Genomic DNA, 12,219 nt, shown 5'->3' with positions numbered 1-12,219 from the left:
AACAGAAGTTTGTGCACAAGTTTTAGGGATGGACAGGCTTGGGCTGGAATCCCAGCCCTACCAGCTCTGCTGTGTGACCTTGGCTGAGTTACTTCTCTGAGCCTCTTAAGATGGAGATAATGGGCATCGCTGCACATACCTTCAGAATCATAAAGGTTAAATAAGAGCTAACCTCTGGAAAGCATCTAGATAGTGCTTAGCACCAAGGAAGAACTCAGTGAGTGATTAGCTGTTACTATTAGAGTTACTGTGAGTTTCGAAGTGATGCCAGGGTTGCCTTCTTTGCAAAAGATATCAGAGGAAAACTGGGGAGAAGGGTTTCCAACCTTAGGATCAATTCAAGGAGGATGAAGGATCAGAGGTGCGGGGAGGGAAGTGACAGGAAAGAATGCATGATCCTTTGTGCAGAGAAAGCAAGAGAGGGGAGCAAAAGGGCAAGACTAGAATAAAGGTCTCAGGGTCAGCAGCAGCCTGTCTCACTAGCAGTCACTAGTGAATGTTGCCCCATAGCCAGGCCAGAGAGAAGCTGGCGCTGGGGGTCTTAAATGGCCTGTCGCTGGTGTAGCAAAGCAAGGTGCTGATTCCCCGCCCAACAACACCGCAGCAACCATGCACCTGGGATCGCACACTTAATCCTCAGCATTCTTGTTAGCAGCTGGAAGACGACCCAAGGTCAAGGAAGTTCGGGGAAGAGGGAATAAAGACTCTAGGCTCCTGAGAGCAGACACAGCAGCTGCTAAGTCAGTGCCTCTGGGCCAGGTGATAATGAACAAGGATTTAGATCGCAAGAAAAGGTGACTGCTTCCCCGGAGGGAGCTGGCGCTGGAGGGCTTATCAGCTTCCTGAGGCTTTATGCCAAAGCTGTGGCCAGGAGGCACCCCGCCCCGGAGAGCCTCCAGAGGTGCAGGATGCAAGTGGGAACACCTGCCTATTCTCGAGTCTTTCACTGTGTGGTTCCAGCCAAGCCTAGGAGAAAAGACTGGTCAGGAGGATGCTGGGAGTTTTTGTCGGAGCCTGTCTGTCCCCTCCCTCGATGGGAGCTCCTTGAGGGCTGGAGCGGTTTCTTTAGTCATTCATCCAACGTGGGGCTCCTTAGCACTCCCTCTCTCTCTCTCTCTCTGGGCTACGGCAGACATGGCACCCACCTTCATGGAGCATAGAGTCTTAGAGAGGGGCACAGATCACAGACAAGTAAATGCTAGGAAGGGAAAAGTCAATGTTAAAGGTTGAAGAGGGAAAGGAAAGAGGGTGACAGAACTAGGGGCTTCTTTAGAAGAGGGTGGTCAGGAAGTCTCCTCGAGAAGGTGACATCTGAGCAGAGATTTCCTGCCTCTTTGCAACCGTGGCAGGTAGCGGGGGGGTGGGGCGTTATAGTGGGACGTCAGAAGAGAAGGGAGGACCTCAATGCACCTGTTTTGTGCATCCCTTATAATCTTCTATCTTCCCTCTGTTTACTATAACCAGCTCTGCGGAAGTCACCTGCTCACTGCAACAACCTGCACGTCGTGCCTCACCCCTTCCCAGTAAAGCTCACCAGCTCCGGGCCAAGCCCTGATGCCCTCGGGGACAGCCTTCACATTCAATGAGCTCGCTGATGGCCAAAGCCACTGGCTGCCCTCGCTTGCGCCTTACTGGGCCTCTGTTTCTCCCATGCTGAAACACATACTGCCTTGTGAGCCGTTCTGTTCCTTTGGGAGCGCATCCGCACGGCCTCCCACGCTCACTCCTCCCTGCCTTCTCTCTTCCAGCAGCGCGGGACCCTCGCATGGCGGCTTGGGCATCTGTTTCGGCCCTTCCTTCAGTCTGAGGTGCTCTTCCTCTCCCTACGTTGCTCACCCCTATGCATCCTTCAGGACCTGGTCTCCTGTGGCATCCAGTCTCTGTGCTCCCAGAATCCCCTGCGCTCATGTTTCGTGCTGTGCTGTTGTTGTCTTCTCACTGGTGTGTCTCCTGTGCTGGATGAGAAGTCCCTCTTGCCCAAGGGCAGGGACAGAGCCTTTGACTCCATCCTAGACCCTTGCACAGTACCTGCTAGTGCTCAGGGAATGGCTGTTGGACAGAGGTCCACTATCACCCTATATACCTTGTCGAGAAAGGTGCTGGTGGGACCACATTCTTCTGTCCTCTGCTGCTCCCTGAGTCACGGGACAGGCACCAGCTGTGTGCTGGCGAAATCCCTCGGGCTCTCTCAGCACCCTGCCTGCATTTCCCTCTGCCAGCAAGATAGCTTACCATCTTTCTTTCCTTCTAAGGCACATATTTTAGGTTCCAAGGTTTCTGAACCTTGAGCATGTTTTACAATTGATGTGTCCATTAAATTTGTTCTCCCCTCCACCAAAAGCTGTTTCAGTAGATAGTTCACTTTATGACTGATCGTGCCTTGGAACCAAGGGGAGAACGGAAGTGGGAGAAGAGGCCTCTCGTACCCGGGAGAGAGGACCAGGATATCGTGAGACCCACACAGCTCACCGATGATCTCACAATGGTTGACATGCATTCCTTTGCATCGGGGATGAGCATCTCTCCTCTCTCATTCCTATTTTCAAAAAGTCTGCTGGATATAATTGAGCCTCATTCAAATTCCAGCTCGCATCCTTGATGATCCTAACCGATTAGGAGAGATGCCAGGAATCTCTCTGAATTTGTGGGAGGGGGAGTGGAGGTGGCAACAGGCTACCTCAAATGTCTGATATGGACTGAGATGCCTGCTTTTCAGTATCCCCGGTGGGGACTGGCATGGACGGTTCTCGGGCCGGTGGGGGCCTGCTCCCCACTGCCTTCCCATGTTAGCTCAGGGCTGGCATCTGCCGTCAACCCTTCCACTGAGCTGATTTTGAATTTTGTTTGATTGGAGTTGAGTCGATCTATTCCCTCCCTTCTCTGTACTGTCAGGGGAAGTTGGGAGGCCAGAGAGACCAGCATGATTAGATTGGGATGGAAGTAGGAGGAGCATGACAAGAAGAGCAGGGAGCGGGGCTTGAATCCTCATAACGACCCAAAGGGTGGTCACTGTCGTCTCCACTAAACGGATGGCACAAAGGAGGCACAGAGATGAGATTAACTAATCCAGGGTCACACAGCTTATAAGCAAGAAGCCAGAAGTCAAAGAGCAAAACCTTTTAAGAAGACTAACACACCTTTGGGACTTAACTACTTCTGCACCCCCATCCCCACACTCTCCAGCACTGTCCCCCACCCTATACCCCACCCCCCAGCTCTGTTCTCCAGCCACCAGCCTTCACTCAGGCCTTGTCTTCCTCTTCCTCACTGATCTCTGCACTCATTGCCCTCTGACCCGGAATGGTCTTTCTTCCTCTTTTACCCAATTAACTCCTACTCCTTCAAATATTCATTCTCATGTCCCCTCCTCCGGGAAGTCTTCTCTGATTAGATATAATCTTGATATTATGAACTCGCAGTCCCATGCGACCTCCCTTGAGAGCCCTTATCATGGTTGTAATTTACATGTATGTGTGTATGTCTATTCTTTGAATTAGGGCCTACCTCTCCCAGTGGGCTGTAAGGACTGAGGGCAGTGACCCCGAAAGGAGCCACTTCCCATCCTGACTTCCACCTGGCATTTTGCAGAACTTCATCCAAGATTTAACAAATAAATGAGCAAAGGAATGGCCCGATCCGTACCTGTAAACTGACCAAGAAACTGAAAATGCATGTATCATTTGAATACAGGCGGCGGGAAGGCCAAAATACTTATATTTGAGGCTAGACGGAACCATCGAATTTTGAACAGGTTAAAAATCTTTTGCATTATTTGTCCGGGATCTTCTCCTCCCCCCACCCCCCAACCTGAAAGCGAACACTCAGGGGAAGCTGTCCCCCAGCATCCCCATGCCAGCCACCGTGAGTGATATGGAGGCAGGAAAGCGTGGCCAGGATCTATTTAGAGGATGCTCATCCCCCCCAGCACTTCCTTCTCAGGCATTTATTTTTTCTTCACTTTCCTTTTTGTTATCTTTCCTTATTCTTATCCTTTGTGTGTTGAGCACCACCCTCCCTCTCTCTCTTGCTCTCTCTCTTTCTCTTCCCTGCCCTAACCAGCCCCCCACCCCCAGCCCAACACGCCTCCCCTACCAGCTCTCCTCTGTGTCAAGTTCACTATTTTCTGGAATGTCAAAAAAAAAAAAAAAAAAAAAAAGGATGCTTTTGCCACCACCGATCGCTGTGTATCCCTGAAAGAACAGCCCTGGGATGGTGTGAAGGGGCCGCCATTTCTGAATCCCCACCTGTCCTACGTTTCCTGCCCCGACAAAGGCGGGTTGGTGGCTTGCAACGTCCCAGTTGCCATGGTTACAGCAACATGCAAAAACAGATCGCAGTCCCTGCCCTCCTGGAGCGCACAGTCCGGGGGTGGAGAAAGACACCAAATATCACGAGGAGACCAGGTACTGTGCTAGAAGGTGGTAAGAAGACAGAGTCAGGAGGACTGTAGGAGGGGTGCAGGTTGGGGTGCCTGATTGCAACCGTAGGCATGACCGTCAGAGAAACCACCCCGTGAGAACGCTATTTCGGAGAAGGAAACAGGCTTGGAGAGGAGAAAGAGCCTGTCCGGGATCTCCCAGGCTGCAGTGCTTGGAATGAACCCAGGCCTGTGTGGCTGCGAAATTCTTTCAACCATCCCACAGGCCATGAAGCTTCCTCTGAAGACTTCCATGACTTCCAGGGGACCAAAATTTGCTGTTTCCTGAAAAATGTTTGCAAACATAAAACCAATGGAAAGTTGACATTGAGGACACTTCCGAAAATGAAAGGGCAAAACCCAAAGAGGCGCTTGGTGGGTCTGGCCTGAAGTTCAGTGTCACATTCCCTCGGCCTCGCAGGAATGAGGGGGTTTACGGCAAAATGGTCACTCCGCAAGGCGCACGGCAGCTGGAGTGAGTGGCATTTGGAGAGTCAGGCACGTCAGAACCCAGATTTCCTGGCAAGCTCAGGCTGGGTCCTCGATGGGGGACACTTAATGGGACACAGAATAAAATCCAGGGCTAACAGTGTCTATGAGCACAGGGCCACAGTAGGCCAGGGTATGTGCGTAGGAGCCCTCTGAAGGCTCGCAGGGTGGAAGCGAGGGGCTTGGATTCAAGTTCTGAATGGCTCTGCCTATGTGGCCTTCATATGTGATGTCGCTTCTGTGTGCCTAGTTCTGCTCAGCGGTAAAGGGCGGCTGTGGGTGGGGGTGGCGGCGGGAAGGGCAGTGTGAGTGGGCAAGGACTCACAGAGTTTGTTCCTCAGTAAAGGGTTCAAGTTTGCCTTCCCAGGAGAGGATGCTTAGGAATGTGGGGCTTGGCTTTTTGGAAAAGCGCTGGTCAGAACCCAAGACCTGGGTGCTTCGTGGGGGAGGTTTGCTAGAGAATAGAAGGTTCTGGAGTACCGAAATGGGGAGGGTCCGTAATGGCTGCTCTCTACCCAAAGTGTCTATTCTGGTGACTATTACAATCCAACTGGACTTTGGTGTACTTTCAAAGCAGAAAAGGGGAGAAAATCGATCGGTTATTTTTTCCTTGCTTGCAGAGAGTCTGCTGATAATTTTCCACTAGCCAATTAGGAGCTGCACAACCCTAATGACGGACTCCTTCTGAACTGAATTAATGAATCTTGTGACTCGTTATTATTCTTTTAAAAAAGAAGCACCAGGAGGAACAAACCAACCATCCTGACTTCCTCACCCCCTTGTCCCTCTCTTGATCACTCGCTTGTCACATGTCCTTATGGTGTATGAATTCACCTAAATAATTTGAAGAATTTCAAAATCCATCCCTTGATAAATATTTTTATGCACGTATTGTGTGCACAGTGCCTACAAAGAATCAGATTATCTTGGGGATTCTCGGGTGATATTTGCATCAAGCGATGGCCCATTAGGAACTTCCATACTCAGCACCCCCACACTTAAAAGACAACATAATCTGGGAAGCTGTTGTCATCCCTAAAATAAAAGATGGATGTTTTCCTTCTGGAGAACCAGAGAGCCAGGGCCGGACCCAGCGTGGAGCACTCGCCACCCCGCAGGCCAAGCAAAGGGTATGCAACTCTCAACTTGGCAAAGACAGTTCAAGAAGATGGAGACACTTCTTGCTCGAAGGGAGTGGGGAGGTAGCAACGGTGAGCAAGCAGCACCCGGAAGCCAAGACGGGAGAAGCCGTGGATGAAAGAGGAATGGAACAGAGAGAATGGAACAGTGGAGACAGAGAGGAAGATTTCTGCGCTGCCTCACGGCAAGGAAAGGGGCGAGAGAGGGAGGGCGGTTTCTGCTATAGACCACGTTGTACTGCCGTTGGCTCCTCCTCTGCAGGGCTGGAAATCCTCTGGGGGAGACGCGGAGCCAGGGCAGAGGGCAGGGAGGCGAAGGAGAGAACAAACACAGAGTGAATTTCTTGCTGTCTCTGGAGACGATGATTCCTTTAGGTGACAACAGAGGTTAATATCCTGAGCAGCAAGGCCCAGAGATGCCTCGCACTGAAATGATGTTTTCGGGTCCTGTTGTGGATTTTATTGAACGGTTCCCTGAAAGGGCTAACTCATCTCTCCGTTCGGAGGCACTTAGCACAGCTTTCCTGAAAAGTTCAAGGACTTCTCCCATCGGGCTCCACCTACCTGTATCTTCTCGCAGCCCAGCCCGTCCCACACCGTCAGTCCCACTAAGGACTCGCAGTCCGCTAGAGAGCTCAAGCTCACACACAGAGATGCTGCTGTTCACTATGCAGAGGGAAACATAATAAAGGTTGTTGCTTCTTGGTTCCTCTCCTCTCCTGCTGGGTGTCAACCACAAGCAGGTGGTCCCGACCCTCCTCATTCTTCAGCAGACGGATTCACTTCAGAAGGAGCGACAGAGGCAGGGAACTATTTCCTGATTTTTATTTTCACCAAGAAGTGAAGAGAAGAAAACGCATCTCAGGCGACAAAAAGCCCGAGTGAAAGCCAGAAAGCAGAAGAGATCAGAAGCAGACAGGGTTGTTTTCCATCTGGAGTTATCAGTAGCCTCTTGGGGGCGATTTGAGGTCTGTTCACAACTTTTTTGGGGGGTACGGGCAGGAAACACAATAAAGAGGTGACGGGGGAATCTTTTTCGAAAGTCCAAGTTCTCACACAGAAAACATAGATTGGGGAACAGGTGAAACGCTGACAACATGATCTCCGTAAGGGCTGACCCTATTTTGAATGCTCCAGAAAGGAAGGAGAGGAACACCCCAAGAGAACCGTCTATGCCAATCTTCAGAAATAAATGCTCTTAACAGTCTTCGGAAATCAGTGCAGTCTGTGAAAATAAGTGGCTTAAAATCTTTAAACCACTTCCTAAGGGGCCAAAGCCCAACTTCCGAAAGCGGTCCCAACCTACAGAGCCCCATAGAGACAGATGCTTTGGAAATTGAAGGCCACGTTGAATGGGGGTCTCCAAGCACCCACCCTTCCTGCCTGGGCCTTGGCTGCAAGTGGAAAGGGAATAGAGTCCCGAAGGGAGCTTGGCCCAGCCCTGCCCTCACTGCCTGGAAGCCCCACACCTGGGAGAGGGGCCAAACCCACAGTTCCTGCTGAGCATCACACAACCCTTGGGAAAGTGTTGTAATGCTAACCCTTTTACGGATAGCTCAGGGTGGGGAGAGGTAGGGGTGGAGGGTGACAGGAGGTGCAGCGTGGAGAGAAAGTTGAAGGGGATGGGCAGCAAATTTGGGGACGTAGGCACCAAACAGATGGAATTTAAAAGAAAATACTTCAGCTTTTTAATACACAAGTGATCCAAAGTCACCTCTAGGCCTCTTCCCTTCTGGGAATTATAAACTGTTTCAGAGAACACAGTCTGAAGAATTTGTAAGAAAATCCCTGATAACAAAGTATATTTATGCTAACTTACCAATTTCTGAGTATATTTCTCCTAAAATAATGTCCCGTCTTTCCTCTAATTTCTTGGCTGCCTATCTCCATCCCTCTAACTAAAATCCAAGGAAGGCAAATTGCTACTACGATCATTTCCCTAAAGCAACTCTCATTCACTTTGCTTTTCTTCTCTTTGGGAAGAGAAGTCTGCCATAAATGTTTAATTAAATGGAAGCCTTTCCACTGCTAATGACAAGCTACTTGAAAGGCTTTTCATTTTTTAAGGACGGGTGTGTTTAAAACAGTCCCTATTAATTTCCTGATATTGATTCTCTGGCTGGGGAAGAGCACAGAGCACTCAGCATAGAGCTCCTCTGCAGACTATGTTCAAGGCAGCGGTTTGGATTGAGAAAGGGCACAAAATGCAGTATGCGTCAAACAGACCATCGCTCAATGAAGTCACTTAGCTATTCAAAACATGTTCAGCCATCACTCAACCGTTTGCACCAGGAATGTGGGGAGGGGGGCACGAAACGGTGCTCTTTCCCAGACACAACCATTTCCCAAAGAGCGGCTTTTGCACAGTTTGGGTTAGACCCTGGGGCCACATCAGTTTCTCCCTCTCCCATCCGTTTCCCTCTCTTCTCCCCCATCTCCTGGCTTCGAGTGTCTGCATCGCTATCCCATGTTGAGCTTAACAAACAATCCTGCAGTCCCCGCTTCCCAGCGCTGCCTCAAACAGCCTCCGGCACTGGTTCATGTCAGAAGCAAAGCACATAAGCCTTTCTCTCCACACAAACATGTAGCTCTCTGTTCACGTCCTTCTATGGGTAGCTGTAGCTTGTACATACAGATATGGATATATATATACATAGCCATTCGAATGCAGTCCCTCATATTCAAGTCTGTTGCTAAATGCAGGTTGTATGACCTGCAGGAGTTTTTTTTTCTTTTCTTTTCTTTTTTTTTTTTTTCTGTGCTTGTTAATGTATCTCAGAAACACATGCCTTCATCTGTACCCTGAGCTCCCAGGCTTTACACCGCGGGGACCCCTTGGCCCACAGCACATGCACAGACACACACGTCTCAGTGACCCTGCAAAATCAAGGCAAACAGCTGACACCCCTAGTCCACTGCCCCCCCCCTTTCCCCTTTCAGGCTCCCCAAGCCCTCGCCTCGCTCCTGGCCTCCCTGCACAATGTCTGATGCTCAAGCTGGCTGCAATGCTGCTGTCCCTTCTGGATAACAGACATGTCACTCTGCGTGCAAGTGAATTGGTTCTCAGCCGAACCCTCAAGTGAATTGCTGTTTATTAGAACTTGGGCTTGTTTCCTGCGAGAGACGTATGTATTTTTAGACTTTGTAAACGTTAAAACACACACATACACACACGCAGTCAGTCACCCCAAAAGATATGTGTGGCTCATAGACATTACGAAATGCTCTTGAACTCAGCTTGAGATCCTGGAATAATTAGGATTTACCAAATACGGATTCTTAGAAACAACAGATTCTTTTTTTTTTTTTTTTTTTAAGGAGATTTGCAGATGATGATGTGTCTGGGACTTTTGGGGAGTAAGGGGTGGAGGAGGGGCAAAGGAAGAGCATTTTCGAATTCTTCATTACGAAAAGAGGAGCAGTGTGTTGAGAGAAGCAATTATTTTCCCCCCTTGTAAATGGCAATGCTACACCAAATGGCAAATCCTAATGATTCCAAAGCAGGCAGAGCTCATTCGACTTTTAAAGACAATCTCTGATTGTTTTCATCATATCACAGATGATTCCAATGAAGAGGTTGAAGGGAAGGGGATGGTTGAGGTTTGAGAGTTGAGTATGGTTTTTGCTTATTAATTTTCTTTCCTCTGAAACTAACCCAGCCAACCTTGATCTGCGGTGGAAAGAGTGAAGTAAGAAAATGGTGGAATGTAAAGGGGACTTATTTGGAGGAGGGTGGGGAGGGGGAGTGAGAAGGGGAGGGGTGAGGTGGAGAGGGGGAGGAGATGGGAAATCAAATACCTTCTAGGCAGCAGGTTCTCCATAATCCAGAATGGGTCATAACTTCCTCGTTCTTTTTGCTGGTTTCATTCTCACTGACACTTTTGGTCTTGCAAACCCCTCTGGAGTAGAGCCAATAGTCGGTTCCCACAGCTATGGTCATCAGACTGAAGGCAGCGAAAGCACCAACGGTGGTTAAAAGCATTTGAACACCTCGATCAAACAGCCCCATAATTCTTCATTATATAAACACCCAACCGACTTCTGGTTCTCGGGAGAGTGTGTGTGAGGGTACAAGTACTAAAGCAAAAAATAAATAAATAAATAAATAAAAATAATTCCACTACTAATATAATGGATATATGTGTGAATAGAGACTATGGAGAGATATAAAAACAGGGAGGTAAGAAAGCTCACGGAAAAGAGTGTAAATTATAAAGATCACACGGGAAGAGAGGCTTGCCTTTTGAGATCAGAAACTGTTCCAGTTGCAGTATTTTTTTTTTTTAAAAAGAAAAAAATAAAAAGACACCCCCCACCCCCCCAAGTGAGATGCCTTAATCTCTTTTCCTAAAATTCTGGTCTCCAGTTTCCATATGTGATAGCTAATTTGGAGATGGCTTCCACAGTGAACCAGGGAACAGCCGCATTCTCAACACAATCTCTCATGGTCGGGACCTAGACAGTTAGAGATTGTAAAAGCCGGGAGGCAACCTTCGGTCTTCGTGCTCGGCTCTGCGGCCTGCGCCATGAAAATCCTTTGCTTCGCCAGTTCTCTTCCTTGGGGGGGGTCTCGGGCGCTTTCGTTTCAGACCAGACTTCCCAGTATTCTGTAAGCCCTTGATCTCAGCTGAACAGGTGCGGGGGTCTCGCCTTCCATGGTTTTGCCCCGGCAGCGGCAGCGGCGGCGGCGGCGGCGGCGGCGGCGGCGGCAGCAGCAGGGCGGGCAGGCACGGCGGCGGCGGCGGCGGCGGCGGCAGGACGAGCAGCGGCGGCGGTTATTGTTGTTGGTGGCGGGGGTAGTGTTGGCGAAGTGGGGGAGGGAAGGGGTTTCTCCCGGAGAATCGAGGCGGGTTTCCCTCCCCCTATCTGCAAAGCTCCTGGAAACAAGGGAGCCGGCGTCTTGCTGCAGGATGGGCCGCCCGCCTGCCCCCCCACTCGCCGCCGGCTCGGCCCCCGGCGGAGGCGCTCCCACCTACTGCATTACCGGGTGGTGCTGAACTGGACAGCTCCCTGCGCCGCCTGCTCCGCGCGCTCCCCGGCTCGCTGGGCGGCCCGCCAGGAGGGGGGCGCGGGGCTGGAGTCCTCCCTCCCTTCGGGGGTGGCAAGGCCAGGGCAGAGAGGGGGGCTGCCTTTCCTCTTTTCACCCTTCTCCCTAGTCCTAAAATGAGCGCTCTCCTGGGCTCCCGGAGCTCAGAGGAAGGCGTAGCTAGAGATAGCTCGCTCTCTCTCTCTCTCACTCTCTCTCCCCTGCCCTCCCCCCTTGGTGTTTCTTCCAGCTCAGCCTCCTTCTCATTCCATCTCTACGTGCCCAGAGCTTCAAATACAACCCTCCCATCACAGTCAGATGGGCACAAAACTTCAACCCGCCGTTTCTCTGCCTGGAAGCAGTGAAAATATAGCCTGGATGGGTAACTACAAACACCGTCTATATGTGTTTTCACTTTGCTGTTTTGGGGGATTTGTTTCGTTTTATTTTATTGGCATGTTGGCCGCGTCTCCTTTTGGTGGTTCCTCTCTCCTCTCTTTGTCTCTTCCGGCTCACAGTGGGTGTACAGTGCCTTGTGTGTGTCTCTCTAGTTCTTCATGAAATTCTGAATCTGCTCCTACTAGCAGACATTTTGGAAAGATTATTCATGGAAAAAAGGGGTGCGAAAGGGTGACTGGTGGCTAGGGCTTGGGCAATAATTTCCATTGCAGGGTTGAACATGTTTGCAGGGGAAGTGGGAGAGATGTGAATCCCTCTAACTTTCCGTGTCATTCATAAACTGGATTGGAGGAGATATAAATCTCCCTGCTGTGAACCCTGAGACACATCACAACCCTCCCCTCTTCCTCAGCAGAATGGTATCCTGGGTTAATTACAGCGCTACTTCCTTCTGCATGTGCAACTTTTCCTTAATGTGACTCCTGGAGAAAGAAGCCCATCAGATTCGTACTGCTATTGATTACAATTTTCTCTGATCAGTTTCGTAGTTAAGTGAGTGGGAGAACATGAGGCATGATAGGTGCAGTTTTTCATTTTGGGGGGGGAGGAGCCTACAGAGAGGTGTGTGAGTCCGGTGGGTTCTTTGGGGGTTACAGATGTTTTAATCACAAAACTCAGTTATTCCATATTTTCTTCTCTTTCCCTCCATTTTTGTCTCAAGATCACAATTTCTCAGTGATTTGGTGATT

The 12,219-nt window shown here is 50.0% G+C and overlaps 1 protein-coding gene across 1 annotated transcript in view; it reads right to left on the bottom strand.

The window, feature by feature from the left end:
• Nucleotides 1-10,825, bottom strand: part of CACNG2 (calcium voltage-gated channel auxiliary subunit gamma 2) — a 109,655-nt gene extending 98,830 nt beyond the window's left edge. Inside the window, exon 1 of the mRNA XM_004743140.2 lies at nucleotides 9,844-10,825. Within this exon, the coding sequence (XP_004743197.1) occupies nucleotides 9,844-10,054 (211 nt within the window). The 5' untranslated portion in view covers nucleotides 10,055-10,825. The remainder of the gene's footprint in view (nucleotides 1-9,843) is intronic.
• Between the last annotated feature and the right edge of the window lie 1,394 nt (nucleotides 10,826-12,219).

Source organism: Mustela putorius, unplaced genomic scaffold, assembly GCF_011764305.1.
Source record: "Mustela putorius furo isolate JIRA1106 unplaced genomic scaffold, ASM1176430v1.1 tig00000738_pilon_pilon_pilon, whole genome shotgun sequence".
Lineage (NCBI taxonomy): Eukaryota > Metazoa > Chordata > Mammalia > Carnivora > Mustelidae > Mustela > Mustela putorius.
The sequence above is the reverse complement of the archived record's forward strand: the minus strand, read 5'-3'. Positions and strand labels throughout refer to the sequence as shown.